This window comes from Sceloporus occidentalis, unplaced genomic scaffold, assembly GCF_023333645.1.
Source record: "Sceloporus occidentalis isolate IW3139 unplaced genomic scaffold, rSceOcc1.0.p SCAF_3, whole genome shotgun sequence".
NCBI lineage: Eukaryota > Metazoa > Chordata > Lepidosauria > Squamata > Phrynosomatidae > Sceloporus > Sceloporus occidentalis.
In genome coordinates this window covers 51879254-51904511 of record NW_028316983.1, presented here as the reverse complement: position 1 = coordinate 51904511, position 25258 = coordinate 51879254, and the positions used below count along the sequence as shown (strand labels likewise).

General features: G+C 41.3%; 1 protein-coding gene across 3 annotated transcripts in view; it reads left to right on the top strand.

Moving 5' to 3' along the window:
• Positions 1–5668: 5668 nt before the first annotated feature.
• CUNH6orf132 (chromosome unknown C6orf132 homolog) overlaps positions 5669–25258 on the top strand; it is a 59354-nt gene continuing 39764 nt past the window's right edge. For all 3 annotated transcript variants that reach the window (XR_016280411.1, XM_089514419.1, XM_089514418.1), the window contains exon 1: positions 5669–5909. Coding sequence is in view for 2 of the 3 variants with exons in the window: in XM_089514419.1 (XP_089370545.1) it covers positions 5762–5909 (148 nt within the window). In the remaining variant the exon portion in view is untranslated. The remainder of the gene's footprint in view (positions 5910–25258) is intronic.

Below are 25258 nucleotides of genomic sequence, written 5' to 3'. Positions count from 1 at the left end.
TGCAGCTGTCTCTAAATTACCAGTTAAACAGATGAGAAGGTTATTTTTTGATGTAAATGCATTCAGCCATTTCAAGTAGACAGTGGTATAATCACATTAACTTAGCTGGTTTTAACACATGCAGACACATGCAAGGAAATATATAAGGTGTCACCAACAGTTCAGTTCTCTCAAAACCTCATAGGGCAATTTCACTACATTTTTGACTTAGAAGAGGCCATCTTCCAAAAGGAAATAAATCTGAAGTTGAAAAAATTGCCCCCTACAACCTCAAGGGAGCAAAAAAATGTTTTAAAGCTTTTTCTGCCCAAAATGTGGGGACTGTGTGCAGCCCACAGGCCAGACTTTCCTCACCCCTGGTCTAGAAAATATAAATACATAACATGCAAGTAGCAGAAACTAGATTATGATTTGCTTTTTATTTTTCAGTAAAATGATTAGCCAGGCATGAACACTGATACAATATTGAAGAGCTAGTCATTGCTAGAAAATGAGGAACACCGCACTCTGTGATAAGCAATTAAGATTATACTTTCATAGTTTTATGTGAACAGTGTTGCAGAAGTATAGCAAGTCAACATACCTATTTTATGCATAGGTTTTCCTTCTGTTGCAGAGGCAGGGAGGAATAAGAAGAAGAAGAAAAAGGAGGAGGTGGTGGTGGTACTGGTTGCAGCATTAATTCCTAGCTTATTCCTAGAGGTAAAAAATAAAAATCACAGGCAGCCCTAGAATTAGATAGCAAAGTACAGTAACAATAGTGTCATACGTTTTTATATGACTGACAAAAAATGTAACAAAAAAGCAAGCAAGCTCTAAAGTTCACCAGAGTTCTTTCTAGCTTTGTTCTAAGACTGTATAAGGGTTCCCAAACAACCTCTGAACTTACTACTCTTTAAGAAACTCCTCCCATTTTTGTTCCTTTGCTTTATCTATATAGCTTGCTAAACTGGTTTGATGAAATAATGCAAATACCAGATGATATGTCTTGCAAATTTCTTATTGGTATTGTCTGCTGCCCACTGTGAATCTACATTTCCTTTCAATGGGACAAGAATATAACTAAAAGAGAGATATCTTTTTATTGAGATATTTGCACAAAGAAGGGGTTTTCTCCACCTTCAAATCTTGGATTCTTATTTGGTGCACTTGAGATGGGCAGCCCCCACAGCTAGTGTGCAGCAAGCCTGCTTAAATCCCTGCATGTGTAAATGTTGGTACTGGAGAATTCTGGGCTGTACATACTCACCAAGTAGCTGCAATGTACATGGAAGAAACCTTCATACAATTCCAGCTGTGCATTAGAGCACATGTCTGTGGCCTCCAACATTTCACAGGTTAAAAACTGAGACACACGTGGCCATATCCAAAGTGTGGTCAAGAGGGCAATTATTAATAAGGTAGAACAGGAAAGGTAGGAGAAGCTACAGTGATTTATTTTTGTCTGACCCTACCTAGAAGGGCAAGATTACACACTTTTCTTCTCCACACCTGAATTAATTGAGTGCAAACTATTTTTGCACTTTGAACTCAGTTTGCAGCAGTTGAAGTAAGCCAAGGATAAAGGGGGAAGTAGGAATTGGCAAGAAAAATCATGACATTTTAAAAGCAGCTGAAAAAGTGGGACAACAGAAGTTTAACTGGGACTGGCCAGCAGACATCTTATATCTTTTTATTCATGCAAGCCTGTGACATTTATACTGGGTTGCGGTTTGAGGCTTTTAACTGGTTGGATGTTACTCTTTTTTTAAAAAAAAATGATGTATCTTAATTCTCTTTTATGTTTTAATGGTATTGTTGTTATAATTTGTAGTTTATTGTTAGTGCCAATTTTGGCAGGAAATTGGGATATAAATAAGTGAATGAATGCATAATTGAGTGCTTTCACCGGAATGTCAATAGCTGTCCAAATATTTATTTATTTATTTATTTAGATTTGGACTACTATGGACATTGGCACTATCAACAGCCCTAACAATAAACTCAAAATTATAACAAGAATACAATTAAAACACAAAGGAAAATTAAGATGTATCATTTTTACAAAAAAGGAGTAACATTAGAATGTCCATAGTAGTCCAAATGTTTATTTTATTTATTTATAAATACATACATAAAATAAAGATTTGGACTACTATGGACATTCTGGAAAGAGCACACAGTTATTCGCTCATTCACTTATTTATATATATAAATAACTTTTCTTGACATAGGCACAAATGCCTGAAGTGACAATAAATAAGACTTATTTTAACAGCCAGGTGTAACTGTTGTAGGAATTACTGAGATATGATATACAAAATCCTCTGAAAACATGAAATATACGGTATAAATGTAATATATTATTATTGTTATTACAGTCAGCCCTTCTTATACACAGATTTTTTAATACAGGGATTCAAGCATTCACGATTTGAAAATGTTCAAAAAAAGTATAAATTTCAAATATCAAACCTTGATTTTCCATTTTTTATAACGAACACCATTTTGCTATGTCATTATATTTAATGGGACTTGAGCATCCACGGATTTTGTTATATACAGGGGATCTTGGACCCAAACCCCAGCATATAACAAGGGTCCACTGTAGTAATCTTAATCCTAGACTGCCTTCAATTGATAAAATTAAACATAAGCCTTGAATTAATTAATTAATTAATTAAGCAGACACATAACCTCCTTGCATATTCTCCCACCCTCAGGCCTTGCCATTCAACAACAAAACAAGACACAGGTCAGTCATTGTGGCTTACCCAGCAGGTAATGTTTCATAAAATGACAGTGGCTCAAGAAAATTATGGTTCAAACTTCCTTAAAAAAATTATCCAGCATGACTGCATATTTTAGCCAACAAACATGTATTTGAAACAGGTTCACTTTCTGATGATAGATTAAAACAGACTAGAGGAAGGTTAACTACATGCTGCATGATTTGTATTCCTTTTAAAAAAATTAAAAATAAAATAAGTCTCCATGGTTTGTTATATTTTAGAAAGTAAGAATAAATTTTTGATATCTTGTTGTTATGTAAGACATAACTGATCCACATTACATTATGGTTCTTGTTTAAGTATATATGAGTTGTTTAACAAAGCCAGGCCAATTTTCATCTAGCCCAGTATTCTCTAAAATATTCTCTAGTCCAATATTCTCTAAAAGAAAAAAAAGAAAAATGCATATTTATATCCTTATTCTAAGTACAGTATTCAAATGTTAAGATATTCCCATATTGGTGGTGCTTTTAAGATCTGTATCCCATCTGTTCTTTTAATTGTGTCCAACTAACACACTTAAGCAACCATATCCTGCTGCTGGGTGAGCAGCTACACTATATAATAATAATAAATAATAATAATTTTTATTTTTACCCCACCTTTCCATAAAAAATGATCAAGACGGCTTATATATAGATGCTGTTGCATTCTCATCTAAATTTGATGAGCATTTTCCAGACCTAAGAAGAAATTTTGCTGGGAAAAAAATCTAAGAACTTCTTTTCTTCACCCCGTCCAAAACAAAAGGATCATTTTGCCAAATATTTTCTACTGTGTGTGTATATACCCCTTGGACTGGTTCAAGATTTTGAACTCTGCATACAAAATAGTGATTGGTAACATGGTTGCTGCTTTTGTTCCCACTTATTACTAATGCTAAGTTTTGAGAAAAAACTTGTGATGCTGTACGTACCACTGATGGGGAACACTCCCCCTTCAAAACAAAAACAAAAACAAAAACACTGATGGAAAACCTATCTTTCTCTCATTTTGGATACTCCAGTTTTGCCAACCGTGTATTGAGTGAATAATTTCAGGATGACCACCTTCTCCAGGGGTTTGAATTTTCGCACCATAGTTCAGAATCTGAATCCCCCAGATTTGAGTTTCATTATGACATTTTTTAATCTGAAGTTCAAATGAAGAAATTAGATGCTGAAAGTGGCATTTTGACCCAATACAGACAGGCAGGAAGTGCCGTCATGGGGCCAAAACTAGGGCTCAGGAGAGCACAGCAACCACATGCTCCTGAGCCCTAGTACATACTGGCAGCACCATTTTGGTACATGTGTGTTTACAGAGCACGCATACCCATGATGTGTCTTGTGTGACACGTCCAAATGGCATGATGCACAAGACATCACTGCGACACTCCAGGGTGGTAATCGCACCTTGGCAGCGTCGTCGGAATTTTGCATTTCGAAGCTCCTTTTTGCAACGGATCATTGTCACAGCCTCTGTCCACCCCTTTCCCCCATTCTGTACTGGGCCTTTGTTACCTTTTGGCTTTTAAAATATGAACCTTCAAGTTTACAGTGTTGTTTCTGTACAGTACAAATTTCAAAGAATCCTGAAAAACTGTAGTTACCTTTGTTTAAACGGTTAATACCCAATTCTTCAAATGGAAAGGTTGGGTTACATCAAAGTGTCCTTCTGCCTGTGAAAAGACACATTCAGTGGACTGGACTGGATTCCTCCTCCCCCTGCAGCCAGTCTTGCATCACCACCCTGGAAATCTTCTCCAAAGGGTTGGGAGACCATTAAGAACAGATTTGGGAGCTGTAGGAGGAGGAAAGGAACAGAAACTCATACTGTGTAAGCAAAGGTCTGTTTATTTGGTTTAGCCCAATAAAACCAGAACAGTCCCAAAGGCATGGTGGCTTATGTTCCGAGTAGGCATAGGTGCCTCATTTTGCCATTTAGGATGTGGTGCCTCTCCCTACAATGCAATGAGAACTAGGTGTGTGCTTCCAAGTGAGGCTTTTATAATATTATTTGTCCTGCCTCAGTTACAAAATTTTACAGGTGAGTGGACAACTCAATATTATCTTCCATTTGCAGCCTTCCCATCTGTATTGCTGATTACAGTTTTTTTAAAAAATAATAATAATCCATGGATAAAGATGAATTAGCTACCCAGTGCCCTTTAAATAGTTGTGCTAGGATCCATCCAGAAGTACCCATCATGAGGAGACAATTCCTTATTGTGAACACTGTTCTGATCTGAAAGCAGGCTGTTATTGTTCCCTCCAACACTGAATTATAAATGGTAAGGATATATAGAAACAGAAACTCCCAGTGGCTGCTTCCCATCTGTGGGAATGTTCGCCAGAGCTATACCTTGTGCTCATTGGGCAAAAAGTAGATTTCAGTAAATATGGAATTATGACAGCTGTATATTTCTATTTTATAAATTTATTGTAAAAGACACTTGAAATAAAACATGCATTTACTAATATTATTTCTTCTGCACCTAAACAAACAGGAAAGGTTAGAAACCTAAATCAATATTGACTGTAGGTTGGGGAATTCATGCATCAAGAACAAATGCATTCTTATTCACGCTGCTTTTCTTCTGCAAACCTGGAAAGTATGTTTGATTTTTTCCCTGAGAATTATTGTAAACTTTATATGGTGGAAGTTCATAGTCTTCCTTGGACATGGCAGTTCCCTGAGGAAGACCTTCACAAGTTTTAGGACTAAAGAACGGCCTGGAGTTTAACAATGGCTTATTGTAGCAGTGAGGAAAGAATGTGACCAAAGGAACTGCAGTGGGGTGTGGCCAGGTAACAGCAGCCAGCCTCCTGTCTCTCTCTCTCTTTCCCTACCTGCTCAGGTGGTTGAGCTTTAAAGCGTCTGAAAAGTTAGTTGAGCAGCCTACCACCTGTTGGAGATCTGTGAGCTCGATGGTAACTGAACAAACTGGAAATATGTCTTGCTAGAGAGAGTATTTGGAGACTCACCAAAGAAGGCAGAAGATAGAAAAGATGAAGAAGCATCATTCTGTTCAAGGAACAATTAGCCGACTTTTTGGGAAAAAACATGCCAGCAACAATTCAGCCAGCTCTCTCTTTGTCACCAACCCCCCCTGGATCTTCACGCAGGAGGTCAAATCTGACACCCAAGCAAGCTTTGGTTAGTATGCCTTTCTTGTTGCTATGTTTTTGAGTTTTCAAAGTAGAAAAAGGACTCCCAGGAGATCTGACAAACTTTTTACTGTGTAGTTTGTCCAATTCTGGCTCCAGACAGGAGAATATTTAGCCTGGGGAGTGATGTAGCAACTGGATAACTCTGTAATGGGGGTGAACAGGTTTGACCTTGGTCTGGGTGCTTTATTTGTGCCATGCATGAAAGCATTATGAAGCAGCCATGCGGCTGGAAAGCTGCAGGAAGCATTTGGGAGAGCTGACTGGATTAAAGAGAAACATGTTGGAACTTGCAGACCTAAACTAGCAGGCTGTGATCAGCTCTTTTAAAAAGCAAAACAACAAGCTGAGAAAAATAAGTGGATTCCAACACAATCTCTTGGAAAGCAAGAATATCAGAGTATTAAATTGTATGATGAGGACTGAACCATCACAGGTTGTAAATAAATCTCTGGCCTGGTACAGACTGCCAAAATAAAGCTGTATGGACTGACCTGGAGGTATGCTATTTAAATGATGCATGCATCCTAAGAATCCGGAAGCCGCACCAAAAGCCGCACTCTGGTGCTTAGGAATGGAGTGTAGCTTTGGTGCAACCTCCGGACTCTTAGGACCCATGCAACATTTAAATAGCATACCTCCAAAGAGAACCGAAGCAGCTTTATTTTGGCAGTCTGTAACAGGCCAAAGGCATTCTTTTTGAAGAGATTAAAGTTACACTGATTACTGCCATAAGGAAGCCTTTAGAGGGATATTTCATAGTTGCCTTTCTGGATGGTTTGTTTAGTCTGTGGATTTTATTTTTCTCTTGTAGTTTATAATTGTGCTACAACAGCCTGGAGGCTCAGGTGCGTGAGTGCCAGTTCTAGAGCACAGCTAATCAAATGGCAAATTTCAGGAACAAGTGCACCAACATCTTTTTGTTTCAGCAGGGGATTGTTTAGAAAACCTGCACAAGGTGTAATTGAAAGAAACAGAAGTTGCACAGTCAAGTCATCACTTGTGTCCTTGGAGTCCAACAAAAGTTACATAATTTGGAACTGATAGAATGCAGCACTGCTTCTATCATAATATCCAAGAGACTGGAGGGGAAATAATTCTATGAGCTTAAATGAAACATGAAGTTTTGCCGTTTGGTTTATTCCTTGTTCAACAAATGCTATGGGCAAAAGGGTTTTCAGTGTTTAATTAGCCAGCTGTGTCCCAAGTCTGAGCATCTGTCAACAGTGGAGTCGTTCTAAGTGTTAAAGTTCAGAAGAAACTTTTAAAATTGTTACAATACTTGATTATGGCAGCTAGAATTATATATGCAAGAATGTGAAACAGTACAGAAATGCCATCAATTCAGGACTGGATATTTGAAATGGACAAATTAACTATACTGCTGAAGGGAAAACAAATCAATAGATAAGTTTGTAGATGATAAATGTTTTGCACACCAGATCCCTAACTGATGGGCTGGTGGGTATCTGTGCTGGACGATATTGGCAATATTTTGCCCTAAAAATTTAAGGCTATGATCTGCAATGTGGATCTAACCTCTGCTGCTGTTCTTCTGTAATGCTGTTCTTGTTCTTCACCCATGTGTGCTGTCTTTTTCTTCTCTTTTATATGTAATAAGTATGTTTCTAAAAATATAAGAACAAAAACATGCTTTAATATATTAAGCAATGCAGCATTTGTGTTTGAGACAGCAGATTCCAATAAAGTAGAATGTTTTGTTTTTAATTAGACTTAAATCTCCACCTTTGTGTGTCATTGTAAAATAAGCTCACAGAAAAGGATGATGCTGAATCAATTTGTCTTTTTGCTTTTGTTGCAAAAATATCTCAGGCTGGTACTGTGCTGAATGTATGTTCAAACACTCACATTAGCCAAGTGCCCTTGCACCCACATTGCCTTAGTATAGATCTAACTAGTTACAAGGAGAATCTCACTGAGGTTGGTCTATAGGACGGTACAGTCTCCTTTGGCTTGCTGTGATTTCTCCAATTGCAACAGCTGTCATAAAAAAAATTGTACTGTGGATACTATCAGTGCAGTATGGTACACACGTTTATATGGAGAAAATGAGTTGCTAGATCCCATTTGGGAACCAAATTACAGCTATCCCCCAATATGGCCATATTTAAAGGTCAACTTTTGCAGTGTGGTAGAAAGTAATGATTTCCTTGTTCAGTAGTTTTCTTGTATCCCTTTGTCTGTGGCATCTTTCTATTGTTAAATTTATATCATGTGCTTCTTTAAAATGCAGAACTTCACATCTTGTGTATCTCATCACTCCTCATCATATATGATTGCCATTCTCAAACACAGCTCTGGAAACATGAAAGATAATTGCCCTATCTGTTACTGACTGCTTTGTGAAACATAAAGAATATTGCCAATCTGAAGGCAACTAAGGTATCAGGATAACATTGACATTATCCCATGCCTGACTCTTATGCAGGCCCACTGAACCGCATGTTTGCTGCAGCTGCATACTTCCCATGTTGCATGGGCTAAACAGGTTTGGATGTTGACATTAATCTCAATCTTAGATTTGTGCTGGATGAACACATGTTACCAAACCTGAGATGGGTGTGGGCCTATGGGTGTCACTGACTCAGAGATACCTCGATCTAGTCCCTGGCTCTTCCATCATCCATACGCCTCCCTCAAAGCTACAGATGCACTCAACATAGATGGCTGCACCTATCTGTAAACCATGTGATGGCATGGCATTATTAGAAATAGCCTGGACCAAGTCACATTCATTACCTATGAAGTGGTTTGGGAAGGTAAAGTTCAAGCAGGAGGTATCCCTTGTGCAGATAAAATCCAAACTCTAAGCACAACCTATTTTGTAACAATCTTCTTTCCCATGACAGATAATCACCCCATCTGTTACTGGCTGCCTTGAGAAACATGAAGAATATTGCCAATCTGAAGGGAACTATGGTATAAGAATAACACTGACATTATCCCCTGACTCTCATGCAGGCCTACTGAATTGCAGAAAAGAAGCTTGCTCCATCTGCTACATGACATCCATTTGGGTATTTAAATATAGCTAACATATTTAAACTTGGAGACTAGATGGTACAAAAGCTATGTCTTGTGAGGATGGTCAAAAAACATAGCTTTTGTGTCATCTTGTCTCTAAGTTTAAATATGATAGCCATATTTAAATACCCAAGGGGATGTCATGAACCAGATGGAGCAAGTTTCTTTTCTGCTGCTACAGAGAGTGGAACATGAATTAACAAATACAAATTGCAATAAAAGAGATTCTATCTAAACACAACTGTAAGAACTGTTCACCAGTAGAATAGACTGCTTCAGAAGGTGGTGGACTCTCCTTGTTTGGCGGTCATTAAAGCCAAGCTGGATTGGTATTTTTCAGGACTGATTAAATTTTATATTTCTGCATGGCATGTAGTTAGGCTAGAATGGTCCTTATGGTCCCTTCTAGCTCTATGATTCTTTGATTCTATGACTTTCAGTCATGACTTGGTTACTGTGAATATTTATTGTTGACAAAGTAAATACTGCTCAAATGCACTTTCCTGGGTCACAGATTCATGGCACAGTTTTTGTCTTTCATTTTCAAGTTTATAGAATCATAGAGTTGGAAGAGACCACAGGGGCCATTCAGTCCAACCCCCTGCCAAGCAGGAAGACACAATCAAAGCACCCCCAAAAGATGGCCATCCAGCTTTGTTTAGAGACTTTCAGAGAAGGAGATTCCACCACTCTGAGGCAACGTACTGCACTGTCAAACTGCTCTCACCATCAGAAAATTCTTCCTAATGTTTAAGTGGAATCTCTTTTCCTGTAGCCTGACAGCACACTGGGGCAGGAGCCCTTTTAAATATTTTCCATTGCCATAAATATGACCAGAAATTCTCTTGAATAACCAGATTTTTGTGCAGCAATCAGGGCTAGTCCAAGATATGTTGCTGCCTGAGGCAAAGAAGAGAACACCTACTCATTCCATGATAGAAAGCCAACTGGTTTGGCAGTACTGTAGTGTCTTGAGTTGCATTAGAGGCAGAAGCAAGTATAGGGGTAAAGGACAGATTGTATGGCTTATACATCTCTGTTCTACTGTTGAGGGGAACAGCCAGGGAAGGGAACAAACAAACTGTTGTGCCAGCACTGTAGAGCTTGGGAAGTTGCCATTTAGAAAAATAAATACAATAACAAATTGAAACTATCATCATCTGATCAGTGGTGAAATGTAAAGGTGGCTGGTGGCTTTGATACCAGTGGGACACTGAATCCACACAGAATTTTAATCCAGACTTTAAATGAGCTATCTAAGACATTAAACCTATTTGTGAGATAGCTTTGGCACAGTGGAAAGGTGGTTTAAATGTCAGCCTTTTTGCCTCAGTTTGTCTAACAATAGGGTTCACCCTTATAATAATGAGAATTCGAAAGCTGTGACTACCTGATATGTGCATGCATGTTTGTGTGGATAAATTACTTTCTTGGACTATATCTCACAGAATTCTAAGAGCTTCTGCAAGTTGTATATCCAGAAAGTACCTTTTCCAAGCTCTCATTTGTGTTATACTTTCTCTTAGCAATAGGGCAAGTGTGTTTGTGTGAATGCTGCTTGCCCAGCACAGCTAGCCCACCCTTTTTTGCCTTCCTAATCTAGGGGGTGCAGTGGGTACCAATCAAAGCAGGTGACACCTTGAAGGGGGATATCTCCTGGTGCACTTGTGGGAAAGGACTGCCTTCCTATGTACTGCTGTGCCTCTCCATGGGTGCACTGTGAACCTGAAGGTCCTGTGGAAGACCTGGTCCAACCACCCACAGGTGGCAAGAAAGATGGCTGGGATAGCTTGCCACTGTGAAAACCTAGAAGCCATTCCCTTCACCGAATAGTGTCTGGACCCATTCAGTTGAACAAGGTGGGTAGACCAGAATGGACAATCTTTTTAGATGTCCTGGTCCACCAACCTCCAGTGGCAAATAGACCCAAGCCTTTCTTTCTCACAGTGGCCTGATCTACTCCTGGAGGACCATTGGCCTGGCTGGGCAGGGGACAGGCAACCTAAGGGTGACATCATGAGTTACCACACTGGGGTGACACCAACCCTAGTGATGTTACTGTTCCTACTTTCAGGTCCTTGGAATGCTCTTAGGTGCTAGAGGGAGATTGATGTTGGAGGGGAAGAGGTGTGTGCCAGTTGCACAACTATCTCCTGAAACCCACAGATATTGCTATCCATATCTCTCACTGGTTGCCTAGCTACTACATGCTACTGTTTTAATCTCACATAATTCTTACAATTGAAATTGTTGGTTATAAACATTGGGAACAAAAATGGGTGAATATGTATGCCCTTTGCTTTTAAATTCAGTGTTAATGCTTTATAAATGAGTGAGTGAGGTTGGTCTCTACAAAATGCCAGTACAATGAACCTAGAGTACAGGACACATTTGTCTGCTTGTTTTTGTTTCTAAAATGTACACCATGCAGTTTCAGTGTCAATTGGTATTCCAAAAGTAGTTACCAATCAGAGTAATCAGAATTCTCAAACACTGAAGTTAATCTCCTGAAGAAGCTTCAAACAGTTAGTAAGGCCCAGTACAGATGAGAAGAAAGGCTGTCCTTTTCTTTAGCCTGGAGAAAAGAAGGTTAAGAGGTGATATGATAGCCCTGTTTAAATATTTGAAAGGATGTCATGTTGAGGAGGGAGCAAGCTTGTTTTCTGCTGCTCCAGAGAACAGAACCCAGAGCAATGGATGCAAGCTGCAGGAAAAGAGATTCCACCTCAACATTAGGAGGAACTTCTTGACAGTAAGGGCTGTTCGACAGTGGAACGCACTCCCTCGGAGCGTGATAGAGTCTCCTTCCATGGAGGTCTTTAAACAGAGGCTGGATGGCCATCTGTCGGGGATGCTTTGATTTGTATTTCCTGCATGGCAGGGGGTTGGACTGGATGGCCCTAGTGGTCTCTTCCAACTCTATGATTCTATGATTCTATGATTCTCCTGATCGTTGCCGCAGCAATCACACGGCTAGCGATCTGCTGCCATTTGTGCCCTGGGGCGTCGTGGTGACATCACGCATGCATCGCATTGATTGGACGTGGCACATGTAACGTCATCAATATGCACACTGTGTGGATGGCACTGCATAACAAGTCCCGAGCCCTAGTTTTGGCCTGAGGGTGCCACAAGGCCCCATTTGTATCGGGCCTAAGTTTCCCTTGACTATTTTACCTGTAATTGATTTTACTTGAAACAAAAGGTTTACTTACCTGGCAGGGGATATACCATGATCACGAAAGTGATTTTTCCAAGGTGAGGCTCATTCATTGCATTCGAAATTGTGTTTATGTCTTGTTTCAAGGACTGATATCAATGAAGACCAGCAGAAGATCATGTTTTACATGAAGTACAGTATTTGGTTCTTCAAACCCTCTTTTTCTTTCCATAAATCTTTCAAAGAGCTTATGTTGCCCTAGACTTGTTCTTCTGCTTCAACTCCTCTTCAACAAAGTTAGTGTGAAGGCTGACAAATATTCTTTGTCAGTCTCAGAAGGGCTTTATTATGATTCCTTGGCTCAGAAAGGCTTTTGTTTGCCAAGCCCCACTTCAACCAAGACTGTGTGGCTTTACATTAGGAAGAGTTGAATTGACTACATGGTGAAGTTTTCCTGCACGTTGTCTGTTCATTTTGATGATGTTTTTGCAGGACATTTCCACGCTGCATTGCACCCACCTTGTTGCTGCTGTGACTTGAGTAGATTTGGCCTGCATTTGAAGGGTTTGGAAGACACTGAACTCAGTCTTGTGGTCTGACATTGTGTTATAGGCTGTGGTGTGGTTTGTTAAATTTAAACTATGGACTGAAGAGTCTTAGAGGGCCCCTCTCTTTGGATCAGCATGGGAACGTGCATCCATATTCGTGCTCTTCAGCCAATTATCATGGCATCGAATTATTTTATGTTTATATCCCATTTTCCTCCAGTGAAATCAAGATGGCAACCATAGGTCTTCTCCTCCCCACTTTATCCACAGAACAAGAACACTGTGAAGTAGGTCAAAACTGAAAGTGAGTGACTGGTCAAAGGTCAGTGAGTTTTCATGGCACAGTGAGAACTAGAAACGGGATCCCCTAGGTTCTAGTATGACATTTTTGCCACTATACTACACCATGGCTGACTCAAGTATGATATATTTTGTTGATGCCAGGTAAGGACATGTTTCCTCTTTCTCTTCAGTTCACTTCCAGAAGGGAAGAAGATGTGAAGTCAAAGGCTTCCATGGCCGGCATCCATAGTTTTTTGTGGGTTTTTCTGGCTAAGTGGCCATGTTCTGGCAGAGTTTCTTCCTGTTTCACCAGCATCTGTGGCTGGCATCTTTCTCTGAAGATGCCAGCCACAGATGCTGGAGAAATGTCAGGAAGAAACTCTGCCAGAACATGGCCACTTAGCCCAAAAAACCCACAAAAAACTAGGGAAGAAGATGCTTTATTCTGCTCATTTGCACACCTTTGTGGTGGAGGAAGGTTCCCTAGCACCCTCCTGCACCATGGATACTGTCACATTTGCCACTGAAATTTGGTAGCAATTACAACAAGATTTTTGCAAATGCTGCTAAATTTCCCTGCCCTAGATAGGGATGGTGTCAGACTAGGGTTGCCATACCTGAAGACGTCCAAACCGGGACAAATGTAGGACAAGGTTTGAAAATGTAGGACTTTTTTTTTTAATTTCCTGGCCAGGAAATTAAAAAAAAGGTCCTACATTTTTAAACCTTGTCCTCCTCCTCCTCCTCCCGGCTTGGGAGGAAGCCTAGGCCTGCTCCCAGGCCGGGAAGGGGCGCGGGGGCTGCTTGGCATCACGGCGATTGCCGCGGTGCCAAGCGGCCTCCTCCTCCCCGGCCTCGCGGAGGCCTTGGAGGAGCCCGCGATTGCGGAGCCGCCTCCAATGCCTCGCTGTGGCCTGGGAAGGAGCGTCTCCACGGCCGGAGCACCGACCACGGAGAGCGCTCCCCGGCCTCAGCGAGGGCTTGGAAGACTCCGCGATCGCGGAGCCACCTCCAAGGCCTCGCTGGGGCCTGGGAGGGAGCGTCTCCGCGGCTGGAGCGCCGACCGCAGAGAGCGCTCCCAGGCCTCAGCGAGGCCTTGGAAGACCCCACAGCGCACGTGGGGGCGGAGGTGGCCGCGGGTGGTGCCGTCCCGGTCTTGGCGCCAAACCAGACCGGGACCGGGACGACACCACCTAAAGCGGGATTGCCCTGCCTACAGGCGGGATATGGCATCCCTATGTCAGACAAACCTTCTTAATGCGTTCCCCTACCATGTGCCAGGATCTAACACCATATTAGTATCCATTGGTTACAAGTGTTCTTTCTTTTCTTGAAAGTTTTCATGAACCAGAAGCCAATGGCTCATAGAGTGCCAGTTTTGCTACTTTGAATAGCATAGGACATTTGTAGGCCTCACAAATGCTCAGACTTCCACTAAATTTACCCAAACCAAAAGCAAGGCAGTGGAATTCTGTCATGTTATTTAAACTGGCTTTTTCAGATGACTCATATTTTATAAATTTAGGCATGCCCATACTCAGATTAGCAGAAGCATCTGTCCTAACTTTTGGTTCACCAGAGTGCCCTAATTTGGTCTCCCAGCTGTTCAGCTTTCTTGTAATTCCATAACAGCTGCTTGGCACGGCCCCTGCTCATGTGTCCAAAATCATTAGTGGGGTAAATCAGTAGAGGACATGGATGCATTTGGTCTAACAAAGGGAATGGGCATAGAAGGGTAGGAAAGGGAGTACTGTATAATGGTTAAACTATTCAGCCAGGACAGGGTTTTTCAACCCTTTTCAAGAGGTGACAAGGGGTTTTACAATAGATGTGGAACCAAATTTAAATCAAATCAGTCAAATAATCTTTGGAGCTGCATTTAAAATGAATATAATTTTACCAAGTTTTTAAAACAGCAATAAAGAAAATTCATGACATGCAGAGCTGACAGTCAGGAAATAGCTATTAACAAGTTTGTGTTCTACCAAATCCCATATGAAAGTATTGATTTCAGTTAGCGTAGCCATGTATTTCTCTGTAAAATTAACATCCTGTCCACATCCATAAATCACATGAATTATATTAATAAATTATATGGTGCACATATTTCTGTTTTCATGAAGAGGCTACATCCCAAAACACGGGATGATGATGATGATGATGATGATTTTGGACTATTGTTCACTCTACATAAAAGGAAAAGCTTTCCAACCCTCAAGTGGGGGACAACCCTTATAACAAGTGATACCTGCCAGTCCTATAAGGGACAAGCTTTCCAACCCTCAGATAAGAAGCTTCCCTTACAATAAGGACACCTGGCAACCCTAAATGGATATCATATCCCTCCTGCTACTTTCTTGTTCTAACCCCTACCCATCCACCCACATACTGGATTCCAAATGAATCATTGTATTTGTTAACACTTGTTTTGTACTCCATGGGTGGGAAAACCACTGGAATGAAATGAAAGAGTTAATCCCTTAATCCTTCCACCAGCTTCTTTATTCTTGTTCCTCTCTTTTCAGAGTGGCTTTCATTTTGCAGTGGCATGGGTGATGGTGGGGTGGGTTTAGAACATTGACAATTAATAAATATACCAGCTTGTGATATGTATTTGGACTTTAAGTGACCTCCTTTCTACATGGATTTTTTTTCATTTCACTGACCATTCATTAATGAGCCAGAGGATTGTCTTCACTGCTTTGGCAACAGATGGACTATACCAGTCACAAGACCATTTCTGTGGGTGTGTTTATTGTGCCCATTTCCAAGGGCAATGGTCTGTATTTGTACAATTTGGAAGATAGTTATACCCTGTGCCTTTAAAAAATATTGCAGTGTTTGTGTCAGGGCAGTTTTAGAGTAAATGAAAGGAAGTATGTTTGCTAGTATCTTGACATTAACTTTGACTTGTAAAAATAGCAGTTATTTTTTTTTTCAGGGGAAACAACTTGTTTTATCAGATATTAAGCTGGAAAAGTGGAGACCAAAGCAGAAATGTACATGGAAACGAGAGGACAGCAGTCTTAGGCCTGGGACAGGTGGGCCAAAAGTGGTGTACCACTGCCAATACTAGGGTTCCGGAGAGTGCAGAAACCGCATTCTCCGGATCCCTAGCACATCACGGCGGTGGCCTAATGGTGGCCTCCCATCTACATGGGGGCTGGCATCTTGACATAAGCGACACACAGTGTATAGATGTCACTGCGCGTTGCTTACATCACGAGTGCACCAATGGCATACTCATGAAATAGGCGCGCTGTTCTAAAAAGAACCAGGCTTGTCCAGGTTCTTTTTGGGGCAGAGGGACGCCGAGCAGTTTGGCTGCTGCGGTGTCTCTCCGCAGGCAAACAGGCTGCCGCTAGCCCACCCTTTTGGGGTGGTTTGTACCAGGCCTTAGTTTTAACTAATTTTGATGGTGTGGAAAGAAACCATAATCACTTTTAAGGCCCTGATTGATACCTTCAGATTTCAGTTTAGATTGTTGCTTAGCTATTTTTTCAGTTTGCCATTTAGGCACTCAGATATAATACAGTTTATATACCTACAAAAATTAGACACAAGACCAATTCAGAGTTCGTTTAAAGAAAACACATGCTCGTTGGTAGCCAGTGAGGACAGGTAGTGAATGCTAGGAGGGGACTGGTTGGTGAATATTGCAACTGTCTGGGTTTCCCATGAATTATAAACATGCCTGTGGCAAAAAAATTGCAACACAAGAAAGGCAGACTGAATCCAGTCTGTGTGGGCAGGATACACAGCAGGATGGGTGGAGAAGAACAGCTCACACGGAGTACCCAGAAGGAGGGCCAAGGTTTGAGAGGTTCTGGATTATACAAATGAGAGAGAAGATATGACATGCAGCACATGGTGCATATGAGCTAGAAGGCATCCTTCTCTGTACACCAGAATGCAGCCTTCTCCAGCCGCATGCTCTCCAGATGTGTTGTCTGGGGATAACAGAGATGTCATCTGATTTAGGCTGCATCCGCAGTGCAGAAATAATCCAATAATCCTTCCCAAACTTGATGCCCAGCAGCTAAGGCTGCATCTACACTGGAGTAATAATCCATCTTGACACCACTTTAACTGCCATGGTTCAATGCTATGGAATCATGGGAATTGTAGTTTTGTGAGCTATTTAGTCTTCTCTGACAGAGAGCTCTTATGCCACAAAAAAACTACAGTTCCCACAATACTGTAGCATTGAGCCCTGGCAGTTCAAGTAGTGTCAAATTGGATTATTTATGCAGTGTGGGCGCAGCCTTAGCTCCTGGGCACCAGTTTGAAGAAGTGTTCATTATAACGTAAGGCCAATGCACCTACTAAGGAAAATATGAAACTAGAGAAGATGTATATTGAACATCACACTCACTGCCTGTCTACTAGTCTTTAGTTTCACTTCTGTCAAATGAATGGCTGGATATACCAAATATTCCTATTTGTTGTTTTGTACTTTCACGTCATTTCTGACTTTTGGCAACCCTAAGGAGACCGTATCACAGGTTTTTCTTGGTATGATTTGTTTAGTGGGAGTTTGCCATTGCCCTCTTCTGGGTTGAGAGACTGAAGCTTGATCAAAGCCACCCAATGGATTTGCATGTCCAAGCAAGGATTCAAACCCTGGTCTCGCAGGTCTTAGACTAGCACTCAAATCAAAACACCACACTGGCTCACACAACCCCATTTAGCCAGATGTAAGTTGCATTACATTATATAATAACTGCAGATAAGGCAGCAGTCTTAAATATGGCAACAACTTGAGAAATAACAAGGGACATGTTTTTATTTATTTTGATGCATGGAGTATTGTCTCCTAATTAATTCTGCTGTCACAAAGCCATATCGCTCGTCCTCCTTAGGGAATTTTTAGGTGCCATTTTGTCTACCTTCAGTGTGTTTCAAAGGTAGCAGACATCCAGAACATAGCTTGCCATCTCTTTAGAAAGATTCTCAAATGGATAGGACATGTTTTGCATTCCAGTTTGGAGAGGCAACTATTACATGACTAATTAATTCTATTCAAGTTGAACTGATTTCCTTCTCATTCCTTTTTTAATTTCTACCCAACTGAGGGAGTGGGAGAGGTTTGTTTTTTTTTAAAAAAAAGGTGTGTCTTTATTATGAAATAGATATGCATAGCACATATTTCACCTGAATTGTTAATATCAAAGTCAACCAAATTATTTTTTTCTTTTAAATGCATCTAGTAGGGAAAGTAGGAAGACGAATTAAAGATTATAAGGATAGGTGAGTCCTTATACCCTATGGTATGCCAGTGCCTTATGACAGCCTAGACAAGTAGGTAGCTGAAGATTTTCACCTGCAAGCTAGTTAGTAAGGGAAAAATAAGCAGAAATGGGTATGTCCTTAAGAAGCATTTATCCAGCTTTTACCTAGTATTGCTGAAGAAAATACAGCCTATTTCCTAGGCAAACAATTAACTGACTATGGAGTTTATCACACCGGGGGAAATTGGGACATTAATCAGTGAGTAACCCAAGCAAATCATGCAATTGACATTAAAATGCTATTAAAATGAGATTAACACAAGAGCCAGGGAATAAATCCCAAGAATAATTTGCTGCAGTTTCTTGCCTGGTTATTCACAGGTTAATGGCACTTTAATCATGTTTCACCTCAACGTTGTGTGAAAATCATTAGTGCAACTGTGTGATAATAACCGGTTCATGGGATAATACCACTTTGAACATGACATTGTGTGAAAACCATCAGCACAATTGCGGGATTATCATGTGTTAATCACCGTTTATACTTCCAATTGTCCTCTATGTGATAAACTCCTAATAGGAAAAAGTGACTGGCAGCTATCTGAAACTGTTTCCATAGTGTGTGTGTGTGTGTGTGTGTGTGTGTGTGTGTGTGTGTACAGGCACACTTAATTAATTCTTTAATGGAGCTATCATTCATTCTATAACCCAGACTCAGCAATGAAATGGCGGTTGCACTCCAGCTTCAGGCGGTCTTGGATGATACGGATTATCTGGACCCATTTCAAACTGGCTTTTGGGCGGGTTACGGGGTTGAGACGGCCATGGTCGCCTTGGTCGATGATCTCCGTCTGGCCATCGACAGGGGAAGCGTGTCCCTGTTGGTGCTCTTGGACATCTCAGCGGCTTTCGATACCATAGACCATGGTATCCTTCTGGGGCGTCTAGCAGAGGTAGGAGTCGGTGGCACTGCGCTCCAGTGGTTCCGCTCCTATCTCTCTGGAAGGTCCCAGATGGTGCAGCTGGGAGACGTGTGCTCCGATGAAAGGGCCCTTAAAACTGGGGTCCCTCAAGGAGCCATTCTGTCTCCCATGCTATTTAACATTTACATGAAACCGCTGGGAGAGATCATCTGGAGACATGGGGCGCGGGGTTATCAGTACGCTGATGACACCCAAATAATTTTCTCTATGTCTCCGACTGATGCAGTGACTGAGGATGGCGTCTCTCCTCTCGTGGCCTGTCTGGAGTCAGTAATGGGCTGGATGAGGGAAAACCGACTCAAGCTGAATCCAGAGAAAACGGAGGTACTCGTGATAGGTTCCCCTGGTCCAGGAATGGCGGTGGTTCCACCTGTCCTGAACGGGGTCACGCTCCCTGTGAAGGACTCCGTGCGCAGTTTGGGGGTGCTTCTTGACTCGTCCCTTCGCCTGACTGCTCAGGTGAATGCGACGGTCAAGAGCACCTGTCATCAGCTTCGGCTTATTCGCCAGCTGCGCCCATACTTGGCCCAGAGGGACCTTGAAACTGTGGTACATGCTCTGGTAACCTCGAGACTGGACTTCTGCAATGTACTCTACATGGGGCAACCCTTATACCAAACCCGGAAGCTACAAATGGTGCTGAACATGGCAGCCAGGCTGGTCACTGGTACTTCCAGGGCCAGCCATATAACACCGGTATTAAAAGATCTCCATTGGCTGCCCATTCGCTTCCGGGCGCAATATAAGGTGTTGGTGATGACCTATATAGCCCTAAATGGCTTGGGCCCAGGATACCTGAAGGACCGCCTCTCCCCATACATTCCGCCCCGCACCTTCAGAACATCTGGGCAGCAATTACTTAGGGTTCCCGGGGCGAGATTTGTCTCCACTACTAGGAGGACATTCTCCATCGCCGCCCCGGCCCTTTGGAACACGCTGCCCATAGAGCTCCGCTCAGCCACCTCCCTGGCCCAATTTAGACGGGACTTAAAGACCTTCCTGTTTGGGATCGCATTCCCTGATTAAAGTCCTCTAGGCCTCCTCCCTCCACACTGGCAAGGGATTGGCTAATCCGGGGCTCTTCTGTCTTTGTTTTTATTGATTTATTGTATGGATTTACTGTGTATGTATTGTTTTTAACTTGTTGTAAACCGCCCTGATCTGATGGAAGGGCGGTATATAAATAAAAAATTTATTTATTATTTATTATTTATTTGACTGGGATGTCTATGAAATTTTTTCATATGGGAATTTATCTTGTTTTATCGCTGACTGTGCATATTCAGTGTGTATCCCTTCATCCTCTGTGCTTTTCGTTAATGAACCTATCACTCATTCTATAATCTGGAATCAGCAGTGAAATGAAATTGATTGGAATGTCTATGATATTTTTTCATATGGGAATTTATCTTATTTTATCGCTGACTGTGCATATTCAGTGTGTATCCCTTCATCCTCCGTACTTTTCGTAAATGTTTGTTTCTCTGCAGCAAATGACTATAAAGTATCCCTTCAAGCAAGGGTGGGGCTTACTGGTGATTGAGTGGCTCTGCTGATCATACATACCTGTTAATTCATGCAGGGGAACCTTATTAAAGTAATTATGAGCTGTACTCACTACTAGAAAGAACAGCTCAGAGATGTAGTCCTTGGCAAGAACATAGGGCTGGAAGCTAGGAAGTCCCCAAGTTCTATTCCTAGCTCTGACACTAACGTAGTCATTGAGTTTCCTCAACTGTTATATTTATGGGGATTAATTCGTTTGATGCAAGGTTTAGAAAGAATGGCTGGACCTACAAAAGAGATCTCATAAGTTCAGTTCACTTGCTTCGACTATTCCAAATACTGTACTTTCTTTTCCCTTCAGGATACATCCAGGAGTTATTAGAGACAGACATTTGCATCTAATCCATAACCCTCAAACATCTTCATTTTCAATTTGCTTGGGCCCTCAGGATATGGCTTACATTCTGTTAATGGCATATGCCAGTGGTTAACCTTACGCCAGTGTATTTCTCTTTTTTGGTTATTGTGGAGGTTATCTTTCTTTCTCACAGTAATAACCCCCCAAGACCTACCAGAAACCTGCTGAAGCCCACTCCCACAAACTTTTCATGCCTGGAGGAGAGTGGGTAGGGGAATTGCTTGTTTGGCTTTGTTCCATAGCCTTCACTTCCCAACTTATCACTTTTTTTGGCTGCTTATAAAATGTCCTGGTTTCTCTTCCTCCCACTTTCTTCCTTTGTTGTCCACTAACAAAGTGCAGAAGGATGTCCTTGGGTCCTGTGTAAGGAGAAAGGTGGGGAGATAAATAAATAAATAGGTTTCCACTCTAACTCAAAGGGGGAGAGAAGAAGAGGGTGCAGTTTCTTGCTCTTCCCAATAGGCTCAGGGAAAGGCTAAGTGTTCAACCTCTCCTACCTTTTGTGTTCTTTCTCATTAATAACTTTTGCCATCTTGACCAGACTCTGATATTGCTTGGCCCGATGCATCCCAGTTTTCATCTATGAAGTATTGGAGGCTATGCTGTCCCTTTAACCAGACTCAAAATTATTACATCAACTGCTGAGATCTCTGGAGGACCCTGGCAGACAGCAGCAGGCACAGAATGGCCATTAGTGGGTGTCTTCAGGGGCTCTATGAAAGGTTGGGGGAGGGTAGTAAATGGCTCAGCATAGAACATGCAGAACTACTATGTTAAACTGAGCCATGCAGGACTGTAGCCAACATATGTGAGAATTTGTGGTTGCTGGTCCTCTTCCCTGCTTCCTCTAGGTAAAACACCACTGGAAGCTAAATGTTCCAATGTGCAGTGCTTCTTTCAGGATATTTCATTCCACTATCCTTTCCTTTGTCATTTTCTGTTTCCTTTTCCCTATCGTCATAAAGCATTCTGTGCCCACTGAGCATGCTCAGTCTTCATTGGCCTGTTTGGGGACCTGTTTGAGTGCTTTTATATGAAGAGGTTTTTCTTGTTTTCCTGAAATGTTGGAGCTCCCACAAGAATGGTGGTTGTGTAGTTGTATGCCTTCAAGTGATTACCAACTTATGGTGACCCCATGGTGAACACAAGAGGTTTTCCTGGCAAGATTTGTTCAAAGAGGGTTTGCCTTTACTTTCCTCCGAGGCTGAGAGAATATGACTTGCCCAGGGTCACTCAATCGATCTCCATGGACCTGTGTCCAGTATTCAAACCACTACACCACACTGGCTCACAAAGTTGCTGGTATTGCCATCTTATGCATGGCCAGTCATATTTTGGTTACATAAGCACCTGCCTTTGAAGAACTGATAATATAATGATCATCCATATCCTTGAAATGTTTGTGGTGCTCCTCAGAATTGATTTCTCTTTAGAAGTAGCTCTTGGGATTCCTAGAGGATGCTTATTTTTGTGGTTGCCTCTCCCACTGGGGTGCTGTCTTCTGTTGAACTTGATGCATTTTAGAAAATACGTAAAAAGATTTTCTTATTTTGTTAGGGCATTTGAAAGCTGTAGTGTTGGTTGGGTTGACTTAATGTTAGGTGTCACTTGCTGTGTGATTAGTAATGTAATGTAATATTGTGTCTTATACTTTTAATATATTTTAATAGAGCCACAAAAATAATTGATGAATGTAATCAATTAGCCCTTTAATGCTTTGCATGTGTTTGCTTGGAGGTTCAGTCGGACATACTTCCTAGTAAGCAGACATGGTATTGCATCTTTCAAACTTATAATTAATTTAATTAAATACATTAAATCAATTAAATTAAATGGCATCTGAGTTTTGAAACATCCTATTTGAAGTTCTCAGTGCAATTGCAGATGGAAAACTTCATCTTAAAAGTAGCATTACATCTTATGTTTCACAGATGAGATGTGTCTTTTATAACAATGCTGCTGCATAGATGGCAAAAATCTAAAAACAAAGTGTTTTCATGTTTCAGAATTCCTTGTATTCATACAGGAATGATGAAAAGTTAAATGAATTCATTATTCATTGAAATGTACACCATCAAGGTGCATGTCTTTCCCCATTTTTCTGGGATTAAGACACATTGGGATTTAATTATGAGTAATCAACTATAGGATTGTGCTGTTAGCTGAGTAATACATCTTGAATCAGGTGTCAGTTTGAAACATTTATGTATTTTTGTATTTCAGATATTCACAAGTTAACCAATCTGGAGTTCTAGCTGGAAATAGCTTCAGCACCCTGGGTAGCTCTTTTAAAATCTGGATATGCTCTCTCAGGGCCCAAAATGTCTTGACCATCTCTAGTCTGCACCTTGTGAATTGGTTCCTAATTCCATGTTTAGATGCAGCCCTTCTATATTCTTTTCTCACCTTACTTGGCTTCTAAAGTAGCATGTGGAAAAACCATTTCCACTATTTGCCCAGTTCTTTCTGTAGCTGCCACTGGTCTAAATACCTAAATGCATCAGAACCCATCTTATCTTGGAAACTAAGCAGGGTCAGCTCTGGTTAGTACTTGGATAGCAGACTGCCAATGAGTACCAGTTGCTGTGGGCTATATTTCAAAGGAAGTAGCAAAACCACTACTGAGAATTCCACACCTAAAATACCTCTATGGAATTCACAGAGTTGTCATATATCAACAAGTGACTTGAAAGCACGCACACACACATAGAGGGAAGGATCTGGACCCTGCTGAGCCTTTTCAGTAATACGTTATGCATAGTGCTTGTTTCCAAAGTATTTCCATTCTCTTTAGGCAAAAATGAAGGGGTTAGATAAAGAATGGGGGGCACCTAGTAATTTTCTTTCCACTAAGCCTCACTCTATGCCTCCCACTGTACACTCTATTCATCTGCTGAATGAAAGAAATTACAAGTTCACTTGTCCTTTGCTCTGTTTGGTGTTTTCTTGCAAAGCCACTAAGACAAAAGGCGGTGCGGGTGCTGGCTGCAAAGCCAAAAGAGCACTGATACTCTTGAGCAATACTGAAGGCTCATTGTCTCTCTCTGCCCTGTGTGTGATTAAATGAGCAAGATCTTTCAGAGTGATAAAGTAAAGGAAAATGTTTGTGTATGAAAGAAGACTTGCTGTCCATGGGGCTGTGCAGGTGGCAGTGCCAGGCTGAGATTTTGCAGGTGATCTGTTTGGTACGGTTAGCTAGAAGCTGGCCATTGCTCACACTCTCACACCACACTGGAGTGCTATAAATTTGCCTGCCAAAACTTGTAGGCAAAAGGACACAATTTGAGTGTTGCTGGCAAAGGCTGGTTTAGTAATGGAGTTAGTCCACAGAGGTATATTCCTGCTGCACAATTATAGCAGTTTGATATAATTTTAGTACCATGATTCCTTCCTATAGGGTCTTGGTATTTGTTTGGGGAGGTACTTAGAATTCTCTAGTACACTCCCTAGAACTACAGCATTAGAGCTCTCTGGCAGAGAAATTTACAATACTACAAATCCCTGGATTCCATAATACTGAAACACAGCTGTGAAAATGGAATCCAAGTCTTGGTCCAGGCCTCAGAGATAGAGAGGAACTGCTGGACCTCATCCCCTTTCCCTCCACCACTCCCTTCTCCTTTTGTGTCATGTCTTTTTAGATTGTAAGACCGAGGGCAGGGAACCGTCTAATTAAAAAAATTGTATGTGCAGCGCTGTGTAAATTTACAGCACTTCATAAATAAAGGTTAATAATAATAATAATAATAATAGATATACACCTGTTCTATATGGAGATATGATAAATACAGAGCTTTCAGGTCAGAACTCCCAGATTCTATGCTGATGATGGGAATCTGTGACCTATAGTCCAAAAATAATCTTTCTAAGATGTATCATAGAGTCAGTGTGATGTAGTGGTTTGAGTGTTGGACCAGGGTTCGATTCCCAGCTTGGCCATGAAACCCACTGGGTCATCTTGGGTAACTCACATGCTCCCAACCTCAGGTGAAGGCAATGGCAAGCCTCCTCCGAACAAATCTTGCCAAGAAAACTCCATGATAGGTACACCTTAGGGTCATGATAAGTCAGAAATAAATTGAAGGCACACAACAACAATAACAAAGCTGTGCCATATAGATTATAATACTTTAGAAGCTACAACCTCTTGCATCTCCTTGTTGGT